The sequence below is a fragment of the Sinohyriopsis cumingii genome, chromosome 3 (genome assembly GCF_028554795.1).
Source record: "Sinohyriopsis cumingii isolate HCF-2022 chromosome 3, ASM2855479v2, whole genome shotgun sequence".
Lineage (NCBI taxonomy): Eukaryota > Metazoa > Mollusca > Bivalvia > Unionida > Unionidae > Sinohyriopsis > Sinohyriopsis cumingii.
In genome coordinates this window covers 35687018-35704991 of record NC_142963.1, presented here as the reverse complement: position 1 = coordinate 35704991, position 17974 = coordinate 35687018, and the positions used below count along the sequence as shown (strand labels likewise).

At 33.8% G+C, this 17974-nt stretch overlaps 1 protein-coding gene across 3 annotated transcripts in view; it reads right to left on the bottom strand.

The window, feature by feature from the left end:
* Positions 1-418: 418 nt before the first annotated feature.
* The window catches only part of LOC149802676 (nudC domain-containing protein 3-like), a 29006-nt gene continuing 11450 nt past the window's right edge, over positions 419-17974 (bottom strand). For 2 of the 3 annotated variants that reach the window (XM_089952053.1, XM_089952055.1), the window contains 7 exons: positions 16288-16369; positions 14384-14483; positions 13498-13768; positions 10026-10128; positions 8862-9038; positions 6634-6822; positions 419-1314 (listed from right to left, as the gene is read on the bottom strand). In XM_089952053.1, coding sequence (XP_089808179.1) covers positions 1192-1314; positions 6634-6822; positions 8862-9038; positions 10026-10128; positions 13498-13768; positions 14384-14483; positions 16288-16369 — 1045 coding nt within the window. In that variant the 3' untranslated portion in view covers positions 419-1191. The remainder of the gene's footprint in view (positions 1315-6633; positions 6823-8861; positions 9039-10025; positions 10129-13497; positions 13769-14383; positions 14484-16287; positions 16370-17974) is intronic. The other variant, XM_089952054.1, reaches the window with a different exon arrangement.

Below are 17974 nucleotides of genomic sequence, written 5' to 3'. Positions count from 1 at the left end.
ACAGGCTTCCATACAAACAAAATCATCACAATCTATTCCATAATAATGTTTCTCAAATAGCTGAAAGCTCTGGCATGTTTGCAAGAACGAATGAAAACATGAAGAAATAAATGTACATAAATAAAAACTTTTATGGGGACACAAGTATCAACTTTGAAACTCTACTCTGAAATATATCCTTTTCATGGTAGAACTAGATGCTAGTCTGATTCCTATAACATGCACAGATTTTAGTAAAATACCATTCTTAAGACAAAAATATAAGTTTTATATATAGAAAAACGGATGAAAATCAACCTCAACAGAGTTGATTAGCAACTGTTGATGGATATATCATATGCAAGAGACAATGTTCAAATGATGACAGAAGCATACAATTAGCTCACTTTGCTAACAGTGAAAATAAAAGTAATCCAAAGAATTTTTTGTATTTATTAATCAAGCTGATAAAAGTACTGACAAATACAGACACATAATATTTTTCCTTACATTTGCAATAAAAATAAAATGCTGTAACCGTACTTGTAATACATGCTTGCTATGTATGCATACAGAAAACTGTCAGACTGGTAATGTACAATGTTCTTTGTAAATTACCAATATTAAAAGTCAAACATTATTTGTGAAGGAGCCTTAGTGGTGAGAATTTCAAATGATAGGCTGGAAAAATCACTTTTCTGTTAGCTGCTATGTAAAACCAAGTTCTGTACCTTGTCTGCAACTGTAATACAAAATGTAAAAAAAAAAAAATCTTGTGCAATTTAATGTGGGTCTCCATACCAGAAAAATATACAATTTAAGTGTAGTTACAGTTTTAAAATGGATGCTCAATAAATTGAGATGTTTACAAACTTATGCAAGATTTAAGCTTTCCTTCCTAATGGGCAAGCATGGCTAAAGAAATACTAGCAAATTTGTAAAACTCAACACCTTTATGTAAATGCAAATTCACTGAAAATGTCAATGTCTATACAAGAATACCTAATCCACAACAAAAGAGAAGATAGATAGAAAAAGGAGACTAAATGTCTATGTTGAATCCATCTTTTCAGACTATGCGCTTTTCAGTCTTTATCCACAAAATCAGGTATAAATTTTTGGATATGGTCACATTCACAGCATTTCCCCTGGCTGTGCAAATGGTGTACTAAAGCAAACCTCTAAGAACAGCAGCACTTGTTTTCAAAATGTTCATGTGTCTTTCATGGTCATGACACCATTAGGGTCTATGTTAAACTTAGAAGGATCAAATGGCTGTCCTTTGAATGGGGATCCCTCAGCATCCCAGGCTTTTTTCAGCATGCCATGCATTTTCTAAAAAAGATTAATGAACACAAGACTGTAAAATTCACTGTGAGGCTGAAACTTAAAAAGGAAATACAGTCTACACTTTTTACAATGCCACCATTTGTTCACAGACAAAATTGGCATTATAATGCGGTTGGACATAAGGGGTTACAAGATTTGTTATCATAAGGAAAAAGATTGATATACAGATAATGTAATTTAGGCATTCAAACCTGCAGGCCAAATGCGGCCAAGTCTTCACAATGTAAGGCCACTGGCCATGTAGACAGCTCTTTTGAAAGAGTCATTTTAATTAATATGCATACTTTGTGATAAGGAACTATTCTTGCTCATGTGGCCCATGACCATAAGAATTTTATCTCTTTAGGCCCACAGCCTGAAAAAGTTTGATACCCTTGAAGAAAAGGAAGGGAAATGTTATAAAAAAATTATGTACAATAAAATTATATTTTATTTTATCCTTGATAATTGCAAAATTGAAGCATAAAGCATTTACATTCAAGCACTATGGTATTAAAATAAACTTCATTACCATGGACAGAATGTTGTTGTTGTTGTAGGGTTTAAAGCCATTTTTCAGTACACTATAGGCTATACATGGCAGCCAGTATTAATGGTGGAGGAAAAACCCAGGAAAACCCCGGAAAGAACCAATGACCCACAAGAAGCTACTGGCAAGCTTTCTCACATACCCACACTGGCCAAATCCGAGACTCAAACCCATGCAGACAGAGGTGAGATAGCAGTGATCCATAATGGAGAGTGCTTTAGACCCCTCGGCACCCCCCCCATGGACTGAATGCACAGGGTCTCAAACAGACCTAACAGTTATGATCTACCTACATGTATAGCATATCAGCTTCTTTTTAAGTTAGAGATTTTCTAGTAAAAATGTACTAACATACTTAACCATGCTGAGTCAATACAGAAAATTTTGTTGAAATTAGGCAACAAATTGACAAGTTACAGCAAGATGAATTTGTAACTGTTACACAGGAATAAATGTCAAGGTAACAGAGTTCAGTTTTCAAGGACATGAACAAGTGGTACAGGGATAACTGAGTAAGAATTGCCATTAGTTCAACCAATCAGCAATCCATTGGAACCACCAATAAACAGTATTTGATTGACAGTTAGTGATAAATAAATTGTAAATTTTGTGTTGGTAGTTTACTTCCAAAATGATTGGTATATAATATTCCTAAATAATATTTTTATCTCGTTACAATTATTGCAAGATAAAATTATGATCTTATCTGCTTGCAGACAAAAATTATTAAATCAAAACAATCTTATATTTTTCTGCTGAGTTTTCCTAAAGTGTGATGAGCAATAAGAACAATTTTTTCAAGACTTACTAAACAGCAGATGGCAGTGTTTAATGTACGACAGAAATCAACTCATTTTATAACAAAGGAAATAAGTCTAAAATATCTCCTTTGTTTCAAAACTTTAGGTCAATGGGTGGCAGTGAGTGAGAATGACAGTATGATATGGGAATTAAAAGTAAGGAAATCAGTTCTGGGAACTTTGTTGGCAGTAAGCAAGGGTGATGGTATAGCATGTTGCAATATAATGCATGTAGAATGTATTCAGCAGATTTACAATAAGGGCTGTAATTTTGAGCAAGAATAATAGCCTTGCTTCCATAATCCAATAGAAACTGTTATATCAAAACACAAGATGAACACATTTATTGGGTACAACAGGTGAATTCTCAATGATCAGTGCTCAGAAACATTTTTTCTCATGCAAAGTCCAAAGGCATTAAGTTTTTGAGAAACCACTTGTCCCACGTAAAATAATACTTGCTCTATAGCACTATAGTGATCGATCTAAATACTCAACCATCTCTCTCTGGGCAAGTATCTCTCAGTGGAAGAGTGATCTGTGAGGATTTATACTGGCTCCAGCAATTGGACCATTTTGTTTTTTTGAGAACTGGGCAAACATTTTCCCACAAAACATTTATGTAACACTATTTGTGATATCTGTTACAACTATTTAGTCTTTATTAGTAGGATATGTCATCATTTTTGTGTTTTCAAAACTATCTGTTTCTTAATGAAAATGGTCACTGCTCTTACTTACTGACAATTTGGGTTATAAATACAATTCCAAGCAAAACTATCTAAACATTTAGGGTATCTGCATACTTAAAGAAATGATGGCATAGATGATACACAACATTTTTACTTCATTTACATGTAAAAAAAAAACAACATTTGTACAGTTTCAAAACTAAATCTAATGATGGAAAAGTAAGAATAGCCTATTCTAAATAAGGATGTTTTGTATTCTTTTCATTTGGCTTCAACCAGGGCAGATATAATTGTGTTTTTTTAATTTTGTGGTTTGTGGTAGGAAGTTATTTATTTCTACTGATTTTATACCATTTATCTGCAGTTGTAAACATTTCCAAATGAAAAAACTGAGATGATTTAATTTCTTTGATAAAAACAAATGTAACATAAAGTATTGTTAAATCACTGCAGAGGATATAAAACTATTATTATTGCTAGTGTCAAATACTTATATGATGAAAAGCTTATATTTTTAAAACTTTAAATTTAAAATAAAAGACTGTTTAGAATAATGATTCAAAGAAATAATTTGTATGGGATTTTCTATAGTTGTATTATTATATTTAATATTTTTGCCTCTTTATCTGACTAGAAAATAGTGCAACAAATTTATCCCAAGCAAAAAATTTCCTGACTTGCAGTAACTCAATATGCCAACAATTTCTGCTACATTAATGGAATGTTCATTGGAAAAATACAGTGAAACCCTGCTAAAGCACGATGATTAGGGGCCACAGGATGTCATCTGTATACAAACCATTTATCATCAAACGTCTTGTAAATGCTTAATCATGCATAGTTGGATGCAACTTTTTTTATCTGGGATGCAGAAAATCACTAAGGCAGGAGTCTTCCATATGCATGTAATAGGTGGGTGGCAAAATTCAAAGAATTGCCAGTCCTGCTTCAGCCCCCTGCTTAGTGGGAAATTGTTGGTCAATTAGCTGTGCTGATATTTACAATGAGAGAATTCAGTGACTGAAAGACCCCCTGATGTACATGTTGCAATTATAAGAGTACATCAAAAGAACAAAATGCAATAGCTGGGTGGCAAGTTCAAAGACTCTGACTGGCTGCTGGGTGGGAGAATGTGCTGATCCTTACAGTGACTGAATTCAGAGGCAGAAAGACCCACCTGATTTACATGTGATCATTTATAAGAGTATTTCAAATAAACAACTTTAGCTTTCATCATTGTGTTCATTTCCAAGTGTAGCTGAATAAGCAGTGCATGTGACCTTGGAATCAAGACATGTTGAGACTTAGACAAAATGCCATTCGCAAATTTGGATAAGTATTTTGGGGTTAAAAGGCAAATTGACAAAGATTGTGATGAGACTCGGAGGAGTGTTAAAGTTGCTATGACTGATAGTTTGGCTGGAACAGTAACAAAGTGTGTGATGCATAGCTTAGTGCTTGGAATAAGACCTTCCCTGGATTGAAAAAATTAAGTCTCACTCTGATGGACAAACATGAGCAATGTCAGTGTTATAAAGAATGCAGATATTAAACTCAGTGGCAACCAATAGTTCTTCTAATCTGCAAAGTTTTCTGGGAAGGGGACTGCAACTTTTGCTGGTGGGACTCCTAATTTTACCCAAATGGGAGTGGGCTAGTTTTATAATCCTAATGACACCTCTGATCATGTTATAGCCAAACAAGTCAGTTAACAGACTTCACTGATGCAGTTATCAACTTGCTGCATATTAAGCAAAAATTACTAAAGATGCTTGTTACATATTTAATATTTTTCTTCTTTTGGGCAGAGAAACCATTCACTGACACATACATATAAATGCACAAGAAATTGTCAACTTAAGTAGAAATAGTGAGGACATGTGTACTCACCAGTCACCAGGGGCTTCGGTTCTATTCAATATAGTAATTCTATCAAAAACTTGTACAAAGAAGTATCAATTTTATAAATTGTCTACAAAATCCATTGAATCCAAATACTTAATTTCTTGATAATACTGAGAGTATTATCAAGAAATTAATTATTTCGATTTAAATGAATGTAGCAGACAATTTATAAAATTGATGCTTCTTTGATGCACGAACTTATGAAACATTATATTTTCCACAATATTCATATCTGCTGGACATGTCCAAAAGGGTCTGATTCTGGCTACAATAAAATACATCGCTGTTCATGCCAGATGACTGAGTAATCATCTGATGGCTAATGTTTACCCTGCATTAAGCTACTTCTGTATACAGGCCGCACTGAAGACAAATACAAAGAAGACTCAATGTCTATCGTTGATGGATCAATAATAATTAAATCAATAATTATCAGCTTTTAAAGATAATTATGTCTTTTGAAAATAAGGTACAAGGAATGATTGTGGGTTTTTTTCACTTGAAGGGTACAACATATCTTGCCAAAGAATTAAATCAAGCTCTTGTTTATTTTGGCACTAAAGAAATCTCTGTAATTGGTGAAATAAGTGTAAATTACAGGAGCCATGCCAGTATCGTACTATATCTGAATTCATGATATAACAAAGTGTGTTATAGTAGAGTTGTACTGTAATGAAGTGTGCTACAGCAGGATTTCTTTGTAACAAAGTGTGCTATAGCTGGGTTTCACTGTATCTTCAAACAATAAGATGAATGCACTTGTTAAATGAAGGATAAATATTTTGCCTCAGAGTTTACATGTATTTCCATGACAAACATGAAACTAGAGTGTCAGGCATGTTAAAACACTCCAGTACAAAACTATGCCATGTTAAAACACTCCAGTACAGAACTATGCCATGCTGCTTTTTTCACCTGCCATCTGTGGGATCAACATTATAAACCATTGTGGGAATCTTGCTTTGATGGGAGGTAAATTATGCTCCGACTTATTTATTTTCATGGGCATCGATTTTCATGGTTTTGCCCACACAAAAAACAGTACTTTTGGTTGTAACTTTTGTGGACTGGGAATGTACTCCTATTGTTTCCACTGCTGGATCGTTGTTTCTTGGATCTTAAAAGTTGCATTCTGAAGTGAGCACAAAATAGTAACCAAGTGAATTTACATATGTAGCATATTATTGATGGGAAAATCAGATACTGGCCAACACAGGGCTACTACTTTAAGATAGGTGACCAATATTGGGAAACTGCTCTGTAACTGTAGATTTAATAGTTATATTAGTTTCAAATTAACAAGACCAGACAGTTTTCTTTGAACATGTATGTAAAAAAGGGTTTACCTTTTTCCCCCTTTACAAAGATTCATGCTTACTGTTTCATGTGTCTGTGGCAAACCAGATCGTTTCTGCTGCTCATTGTACATCATCTCCTGAATTTTAGCTTGTGCCTCATCATCCAAATCACTCATTGGTCGACTGCAATCAATACTGCGGACATTAATCTTCGGTTCAGATGTAAGCAGACCATCCCACCATCTCTCCTGCTTCTTTTCCATATCAATCTGGGTAAAATGAAAACATATAAAAACAGCAAGAAATCCCATTAGAAAAATGATAAGTCATGATAAATGCACAATGGCAACACTGGTTTTGCACCTAAATAGCTCTGTTTTTGATTTCTTGTTCCATCACTTTCAAAGGTAAATGTTTGTCAATTAAAGATGGGTAGTTTTTCTGTTTACCAGGTTTTTTTTCACTTAAAGACCACTTAATGCCAATATCCGAGCCAATCAAAGTGCATTTAATAAGTTTTTAGAAATAAATGATACATTTTGAAAACAGGAATATTTTGTGGAGTATGATTAACCAATTTTCATTCTGAAAAACTGTGCCAATTTTACCTGTTTTGAATTCGCATCTGGGAAGACAAGAAGTAACATTCCTAAAACAAGTTTCAATACCTTTAATTACAATGAATGTTCCCCCCATATAAAGTAGAAATATCCTTGATAATGTGAAATTTTTGCCTTTTTATCCAAACATTGGATACACTAATGTGTACTGACGAAAGAAAATTAAAATTAATAAGAGTCCTTCAAAGGGACTGATACTACTGTCTGAAAAGAATTTCCATAAATTCAATGCAAGGCAATTTCTTCCTTTTAACTGCCGAGTGTTGAAACCATCTCTGATATTCTTCAGTAATAATGAGATTTTCAAATTAGCTGTTGTGGACATTTTTGGATGTCAAGTTTGCACCATTTTCTTTTAGGACCAACAAGACATGATTTAGGCCCAACAAAACATCATAGGAAGTCTTATTGTGGAAACCCCATGGTGATGTGACTTTTATTTTAGAGAAGTAACAACAGCAAGATTCTCAAAATGGCTGTCATATACTGCCTATCACAATGACACCATTTCCACTCAGGACCAACTAGACATCATTTAAGTTTCTTGCTGAAAGCACATTATCAATATGACCAGCTATTTAGGAGAACAAGCCATAAGAAGGTTTGGCCATCCTAGTGGCCATATTGGAAGTCAGAATGGCACCATATTTATTTGTTAACAGCTAGGCATCAATAAAATTCTTTCAGTGAAATCCCCATGCTGATCTGACCAGCTATTCTGGAGTAGTGATAAAACGATTTTCAAGACTGTGGTGGCCATACTGGATGTCTGAGCAAACACCATTTTTATTTAAGACAAACTTTATACATCATAATAAGCCATTTAATAAAATCCCAATGTTGATACTACCATCCATTCAGGAGGGGCAACAAGAAGATTTTCAAGATGGCCACTGTGAAGTCTTCTGGTAAAAAAAAACCCATGGCAATATTACTTTTTGTTCTGGAGGATTAGCAAGAACAAGATTCTCAAGATGGCCATATCTGATATCAAAGCAACTCCATTTTTACTAACCAGACATCATAAAAAGTCTTCTGGTAAAAACCTCATGCAGAAGTGGTAGCAAAAACAACATTTTCAAGATCACAATTGTGACAGCCATATCTGACATCCAAGCAGTACCATATTCACTCTGGACAAACCAGATATCATAAGAAGCCTTCTGGTAAAGCCTCATGTCAATCTGACTTTCCATTTTGAAGAAGACCTTATAATCCTCTAAGTAGTTTAGAAGGAACAGAGACAACAAACTTTTGCTGATGGAGGGACAGACAATGGACATCATGCCATCCAGTAGGCTTTTCTGGTCTATGACCAGTAGAGCTAAAACAAAAACTAATTTTTATGATTATTCAATTCAAAGATAATTAAATAAAACATTACTGACTCTGAAGAAAGATGGCTAATAATTCTAGAGAAATCCAAAAGGTTTTTGGAAGTTATGACTGAAAACTTAAACAAAATACAATCTTGTACACAGGAAGCCATATATCTATAAGAAGGAAGTAATTATTATAGTCTCATGAAAGAGTTAGTTTCCACAGATACTATTTTATCTTAGTCTATGTTACATACAGACAGAACATTATTTTTATCTTTCCAGGAGGGCTGGCTTCAGGAGGTAGAAGAAGTTGATTCAAGAAGCTAATGTTATTAGTTAATATATTTGATAAAGACAAATTCTTACATGTACATGTTCTCCAGGTACCAGACTCCAGATACATTCAGTATGGTGTACATCCCAGGTTAGTTCCCCATTGACTATTTCCACCCACTGACCACTCTGATCTTTATACGAAACTTTCAAGTGCTTCTTACCAAGGTCCACTTGCACTTCTTTCCCTTTCTTTATGTAAGATGGAACCTGCAATAAGTTAACTGATAGCTATGACAAGGCTAATACAGTATTAACTGACTATATTTACTATCGCAATTAGTCTCATTTGAGCGTTCCTAACAGCATGCACAGATCAAGTTTTATTTCTGCAAAATTATGTTTACTCAAAGCACACTGAAGTCAGCCATGCATGTATGAGTTATCATAATGGTATAGCTATAAAAAAAAAATTACACAAGTCTATGTTTGATATTGTCCACAAATTATAGTCTATACATTAACTGATAACATAATAATAACAACCAAGCACTGAGTATAAATATCATTTTTTTAAAATTGTATAACACAACCTGAAAATAAATGAAATGCCCTTTCTCTTTAAAAACAAAAATCAATTAACCTGTGCAAACATGACACAGTACTATGGTGGTCATGCCTCTATGTCATGGTGATTATTCATCATAAAGGCTAGTCACCAATAATGCAATGTGTGCACTGCAATGGAGAACTGTATTTGCCTATCACACTTTAGGATTAGATAACAATCAATACAAAAAATAAAAAATAATTTGTCTTGGTCTTTTATTTTTTTATTAATAACTTTACTGTATGATCACCTTTATGCTGAGACTATGGACTGGACTGGATTGTATACAGTTTAACTGCACAGTGGCACATAATAAACCATACAATGCCCTTAGATGGTAAACAATTGGGAATCAAAGTATTAAAAAAACTGAAAGTGTAAATTTTTAAATTAGATCAGTATATATTAAAATATATCCAGAGAAGAAAAACATTTAGATCGTATGTGGGAGAAACCTACATTTTTTTTAAATCCAGAAATTTTAAAACTTAAGTCACACTGTAATAATGTTTACTTTCATGGTACATGTACCTATGATACTGGAAAAAACAGTTTTTTGTCTCAGACAATTAGGATTCTGGACTATACCACTCCCCAACATAACAGTACATGTCAGTCATATAAATAAAAGACTGATAATGACTAACCTTTACTCTCACATCTACATCTGTAATGGTCTGAGACCAACTGTAATTGTCTCTCACAGCTCCATTGTAACTATCTGGCTTAGACTGGAACAATTCCTGCTGTCTGTAAGTAGAGGACAGGTAATAAATATTGCCGCATAGACTGGATCATGACAGATGCAAACTATGTGCAAGCAATGCGCTTGCACAGGCTGCCAATTTCAGTGGGGCACTAAATCAAAGATAAAGGAGCTAAAATGAAACAAGACCTTTGTTTCTTCTTCACATGAAAATCTTTTAATTTTTGGTCCTAACTTACATCAATTTCTTATGAGCTTTCTTATCAGCAAACATTTTAATTATGGGGGATGTGGGAGTACCAAAGGTATGTTTTGGACAGGGCACTGTATTGCATTGTGCCAGCCCTGGATTGGAAATAACGCTAAGATAAATGTTCAAGTCTACTGTTCTATTTTTAATAAATAAAAAGGCTGAAATAAAAAATAAATAAGTAATTAAAAAATAAAAGTTTCAAGCTGTGTGGAGAAAAAAAATTCTCAAAAGATTCTGCATTATCTACTGAGCAGTGTCCACATTTTTTCAAAGCTCAAGAAGAGAACATATCAAATGACAAAGGCAAAATAGTATAATACGGATTAGAATCACCTGAAGAGACTAATGATCTACTGGCTGCAAAGAATTTGTAAGAATAAACTTCTCTCCTTTTACCATTTTAAAATGCTTAGTAATGGAATCCTCAAAGATACTCTTGATGAACCCCAATTATTATACACTCCTTTTTTGTTAACTTTACACTGTCAGAATCATTCAGTATTCTACAATAATGAACACCTTGATATTGCATGTACATGCATGACATGTGTGAATTAAAACTGTATAGTGTATTAGGAACTAATCTGTAAACAAAACATGAACACTCATGTAGTATAATTTAGGTTTCATTTTATTAGATTTGTTTGTGGATGAACTAAAACAACTGTTTTATCTATTGGAAAGTAGAAATCTTAAAGTGAACAATAAGGACAAGTTCACTGAGTCACAAAAGAAACTTTCAAACAAGCAAATGAATGAACATGATATTCACAATATCCACAACAAACGTGAGAGATGCAGTACTGAAAATAACATTCTGATCATTTAAAGTTATTTAAGAGAAATGTTAGTAAATTTTCGTTAATGGAATGGTTCAGACAATGACCAGTGCTCTCTTGGGTATATAAAAATAACATAAAAAATGATACTGAGGGCAATGGCTATTGCTTATCTATAAGATATATATAAGTTTCAAATGTTCGTTGTCAGTTTATTGCATTTATGTTAATCAGTAACTGACACATGCGATCCCTTGCTGGATCCAGTGCACTTGACTTGAAAGGATTGTTATTTGCCATATGATTTTTATTCTTTATATATATACAAATAACTTGGACCAACTGGGTAATCAGCAAGGGGTTTATTTTCTCCAAGATATACAAGAATGCAAAAGAGTTAAATTGGATAACTGACCTGATGAGCATTAGTTAACCTCTTACAATATCAAATCCTTAATCCTAATTTCCAAGTTTACAAAAGGCAAATGTTAATGTCAAATATTAAAATGAATGACTGAAAAAAAACAAATGAATATTTGCCAGACAATTACTGTGTTTGTATATTCTTAAAACAAATGGATCTACTAAAGCAGACAAATAATATAGCATCTTTTCTGTTATTTATAACTATATTACAGTCTGGAAGCAAATAATTCAAACCTCAAAATTTGACTTTTTCCAAAATAAATGACTGCTATGAGATTATATCCACAATTAAAATATTCTGTGAAACAATTAGGGGTACAAAGATTTTCCACAGACTTCAGAACAAACTGGCACACCTAGTAGTACAACATGGTATAGTCATACCAAGCTTAACTTTCCCAAGTCATCAATTTGTGAACTAATTGATTAGCTGATGTTAATCAGGTATGATATGTTTATTACAAAAAAATTACTGATAAATATAACTGTTGCAGAAAAGCACCAGTATTCGATTATTTACAACCAATTATATAGTACAACTTGGACCATGCAGCCACAACTTGGAAGTAATGAATTTAAAGGCTGAAAAGAACTATGATCTACCTATGAAGACAACAGAATCTGCTTCCTGAAACCATGAATTAAATGACCCAAAGAATAACATATATATATATATATATATATATATATATATATATATATATAGAGAGAGAGAGAGAGAGAGAGAGAGAGAGAGAGAGAACAAAACATTCTTCCTAAAACGACAAATAAAACAATAATCAATCTATGAAGACAACAGAAATGCACTCTTCCTGATCCTGTGTGAGTTAAGAGTACACTGATTTAATAACTCCCTTTAAAAAAGCAGCCAGTGCTTGTGGGGTTATGTCTTGTATTCCTGCCTTCAGCAATAGGAATAGTCGCTTACAGTTGATGCGGAATACTGACTGTGCAACTCGGGTAACACTTGATGGCATGTTCAGGCTTCTGTCAACAGATCAATTAAGGAGAGTGAACAGATAGTTATTGTTGGTTGACTAGTGACAGCAAGCTGTTCTTGGAACCAGGTTCAAGGTTGTGTCATTAGAATAACTGAACCATCAAAACAGAATCGCATATAGTTCAGATCCACGGACACCATATGTAACTCAGTCAGTCTGCATGCTGAAGAGAGTGTTATCATAAATTGAAAGTCATGTATGAGATCTGCTTCATGGAGGAAGATGGTGGCTCAAACTTAGATAAGTTTGGCCATATCAAAATCAGAAGAGATTCCATTGGGGAACAGTGCGAGTGAGCATGGTCTGGATATGTCAAATTTGGATGCAAGATGGATATTACCTTGATGTGGCCAAAATAAACCATTTCTTCCATGAACTCTGAACTTCTCTGAGATAAAAAAAATTGAGTTTCGATGTAGACGTGTCATGAAAATAATGTTGCGTGTATTTGAAAAAAAGGAAACTTGTTTGGTGGTGTATCAGTAGTTAGTCCAGTTCCCAAATTATGGACTACCAATTTGGCAAGATACTATTAAACACCACTATGAGAACCAGACTCATCAAGAAAACAAAAAGCAGTGACGTAATACACAGATTTTTTGCGTACACGTGATGGTTGTTCATACCAGTTGGAACAATCTTTCATATGTTGGATATTTTGAGAAAAAAATGTTATTTAAACAGAATAACGAATAACTTCATTAGAAAAAGCACATTATTAAAAATTATTATCGACGTGATTGTAAAATGAAGATTCAGTCATTAAACAGCCCAGTTCCTTAACGACGCTCCCCCCCCACGGTTTTATCAATGTTAAAGCAATTTTTTTCAATTTTTGGAGGTCCCTCGGTAACTCGCGCCTCGCTTATAGTGCTGTCTATGTTTGTGGACCCCAATGTGCGCAAGTTATCGAGGGAGAGGTGTATTATTAACAAGTAAAAACAAAAAATTCACTTTTTAAGTTGTGCCTCTTCTTCTGTCATTGGTTTTTCATCTGTTTTGAGTTCTGATTCATCTATATGTGCATTTGTCTGTATCTTATCTCTGGATGGAATCATGGGATCCTCTGAATCATTCTTGCTAGATTCTGGAGATACTGCGATGGTGTGGTCTGATGGGGTTTCCTTGTCTTTTGAATTATCTGCAGCAATTTTATTTTCATCAACAGGGCTTCCATCAGCTTTGGTTGACTGTGATTTATTAATTTTGGAAGCACCATCACTAACTTAAATGCAAAAAAATTTAAAGCAAAACATTACTAAAGACAAAGAACATTAAAGCATTAATTAATAAAATACTGCATGTGCCATGGATTAAATGCTGATAAAAAAGGGAGGCAATTTTAATAGTACAAGGAATAAGTACATGTCCAATTCTGTTTAACCAAAAAATGTCTAATGAATGAGTTTAGTATACGGCCTATGAGAAATAGCAGACTTTAAATTTAAAAACTTTAGTTAAAAAAATGATGAAAATTTATAACAGAAACAATACAAGAGGCTCACTATGCTGTTCTAAATAGAGGATGGCTGGAACAGACAGAACAAATGGAAAAGATAACCATGGTATTTCCGTATTTAAGGTCACATTGTTCACACAGGACTAGAAAAATTTACTTTCCAGCAGCTTTGGATAAGTAATGCAATTTTCTGAGTAAGTTCCTCTTGCTTTAAAAATCATGAAGGAAAAATGTATAGCTTAGTAAAATTTTATACAATCTCAAAGTCTGGACAACAGAAAAAATGCTAAGTTGAAAAAGGATCCTTCTATTTTTATTGCAATTATTAACCTAACACATCCTTGATAAATGAGAAAATGTCAAAGTTTGAAGCTGCCTAACCTTTTCTTGGAGATTGAGTCTCAGTTACTTTCTTTCTTTGTTTCTGAGCAGGTTTTATTTGTTCATCTTCATGTGCATTCTGTTCATATTGCTGGAATGCCTGCAAAAAAGTACAATTAAGACTAAATACTATTCACCCTTAAAAAAAGAAAAAAGCGGATGTAGACTGCATAGCAAGAAACTTCCAAGATTATTTAATTTAAGGACAGCCACTACAGAGAGACATTTGTTTTTAAATTGAGAAAAAGTATAAAATTTAAATATGGACAGACTGAGACTGTATTAAACACTTCTTCAGCTAGATTCCATTATCCTTGTATAGAATATATGGCAATCTTTTCAGTACCAATGATCTTCAACAGCAAGCATAACACAAGGAACATCACCTATATCAACATTACACCAGGTAGTGTTCTCTGGTCTTAACACACAATTTTATATTACTACTTGTCCACCTGCATAAAATTATAATGTAACCATAAATTTCTTGCTGTTTAAAACAGAAAACGAAAAAAATACTTGTCATGAAGAACCACAAATTACTGTGAAACACTTTAAATCTGTGGGATTCCTGTTGTCATGATTTCTGTGGGTGAACCAAACCATGAACTTAAAGTTCCAACGATATATCAACCAAGCCAACATTCACCCAACCCTCCCCATCATATGCAACAAAAAAAACATCACCTGTTTCATTGTTTTAATAACACTACTATCCAAACTGCTAAGAATGTGGAATATAATTGGTACAAGTACAAGTAAGATGAGGAATATTGAGACTGACTGGTTGTTTACAACTTAATTTGAATGCAGAATTTCATGAACATGAAAACTCATGTAAGACTGTAATGACCTAGCAGATGCTGCTATATTCCCAAACAATACAAGAATCCCATTTTTGAATATGTGCTTGCACAACTAACTCAACAATCAACAGATCAGTCCTGCTTTCTCAAAGTTCATTTCAATCAGGTCTGTCTGAAGTGCTACTCTGTTATGTGTGCAGATAAGCAACTGTGTGTAAATTAATGGTAGATGTTTTCAGATCAGCTGAGACCTGACATCTCTACTGTCCTCCAGTTCATTTGATTGATCAATCGCCTGTGTTGAATAATACTCATTAAGTCATGTTTTGTAACAAAACATTCTTCACCAATCACAATACATGCATTTAATAACACTGCCCTTCACCCGAATGTTACAAATTCAATTTTGTTCCACAAGGTCAAGGTCAGCAACAAGAGGTTTCCATGCAGCGAGTTTAGCAAGCTTGTCAGATTTACAGTCATTGACTCTATTCAAGTGCCCAATCCCTAACTGTTGGGAACTTTATGCTTAGTCAGCAGTCTTTAAAAACACACGAGAACCTAATTACTTAAGATTACAATAGTGGTATTAAATAGATTATATTCATTTACATCAGATGTTAGTAATGAAAAACTTTATTATTCAATTTAATTACTGCAGCATGGAGTAAAACGGTTTGCTCACACATGGAAATGAAAATGAATGTCAGTATACTAGTAGACTTATACAGAAATATGTACATCAGTATTTTGGGGTTTTTGTGTGTAAACAATCGAGCCACAAAATTAGGTACCCATGAATACATTTTTTTAAATACCCAAACCACAAAATTTGAAACCCATGAAAATAAAGTTTTACAATATCAGTAAAAGCAGATGACTCAGTTGTTTTAGCCGTGGTTTTTGTATTAGACTTTACAACCAATTTTATTTATACATGTCAATCCTGAATTTCCTTGAAGACCTATTTACAAGCCTGCTTGTGTGACAGGAGGAGAATTTACATAGAATTACAAACAGATGCAACCCATCATATGTAAATATTAAAGTTCACACCTCTTCTAAAAATAAGAAAGGGACAGAGAGAAAGGTAATTACATTGAGAAGAATCTTCCTTGCAACTCCTGGAGGAAATCCTAGCTTTGACTCCTTGCTCTCCATGATTCGAAAAAAATCTGTCCTGCAAGAAAACTATAATATTTAAGAACTATGTGAATTACTATAAGTAAGGATTGTGAGAGCTCGCAGTTATTTACACATGACACTTTCCTGCTGGGATTACCCATGATGCATCCTATTTACTCCTACACCCCTACATATGCTAATATTTTTAAGACCCATTCATAACCAGCGAAGTCTACTCTTGATAAAGCGACATAAAATGAGCTTTGACAAGTCCCAGTTATTAACTCGATGTGTTGATTACTGGCAATGTCATCCACACAAGTGATCCTTGTCAGTTAATCAAAATAATCAAATGTGGTTGAACAGTTTTATAGTATGAAATTAGTTATCATACATACTCGCTTATAAGTCCAAATGCTAAATGCACAAGACTCAGAGCTGTCATTGAATAATGTGTCAGAAGATCTGGGTCCATACTGTTTGTTAGAAGTGATGACTAAAAGAAAAAAAAATACAGACCCTGATCTGACCACCCATTTTGTAAGAGCAGATAAGTGTTTATGTTGTTTGTAATGGACTCTTATTTAAAGTACAATTAACAGCTAAGGCAACTCAGAACAGAGACAATTATGATTCTTATATTACAACCATAACAATTCTCAAGGAGGCAAAACCTTTTCAGTTGAATTTGAATAATGTTATGTAAAGGCATCACATTTAACACAAATTTCAAAATTAAATTCATAAATTTAATCAAGATCTTTGTATGCCTGAGTTGCATTACATCCATGAAGCTCAGCTTCTGTTATGAGTGTGCTGTCATTGTAGACATTGTCATTTTCATCATTTGATAGTGTGTCATTCAGGTTCTCATTCTCATCATCATCTGAATCATTTATGGTGCCATCCTCTTTTCTATCCATTCCATTGCTTATTCAGCACATTTGAAATGATTTGGTGATCATTTTCATTGGAATCCAAGCCCATGTGTCTTTGACCCACTTGGCAAATGGGAAATGTATTTTTTCATGACTGGTTGTTTTTATCAGAATTTTTTTCTCACCAACAGCATTGACTTTTCTTGCTCGGAATGTCAAAGATCAATTGCATTTTTCCAATATGTTATAGTATAAAATAAGCACTCATTTCTATGTTGGATTATAAACTTCAGAAATGATTTGATTTTTTTCCCCCAAGTCTTTTGGTAGCTTTTGTGCTATCCTTGTTTACTGCCTTAAGTAGAAACCATGCAAATTCATACAATGTATACACCAACAGGCTGTTGCAATAAATTTTGATAAATCTGCCAAATTGTACTTGTCACTTTTCACCATTTTCATGGCATGCAGATGAAATGCAGTTCTGACAATTTATCTGTTTTGTCAACATTCACTAACAAAATCACGTTTTTTTTCAGCTCCAATTCAGGATTGAAGCAATCCCAGTCTGACACATGTTTGTTCTTAGCATCTCTTCTAGTGCTGCCTTGCTTTTCCACCATTCCTGTATTTGTTCTTAGCATCTCTTCTAGTGCTGCCTTGCTTTTCCACCATTCCTGTATTTGTTCTTAGCATCTCTTCTAGTGCTGCCTTGCTTTTCCACCATTCCTGTATTTGTTTCTCATTTGTATGCTGTAGGACAATTATTATTTGCTTTTGGC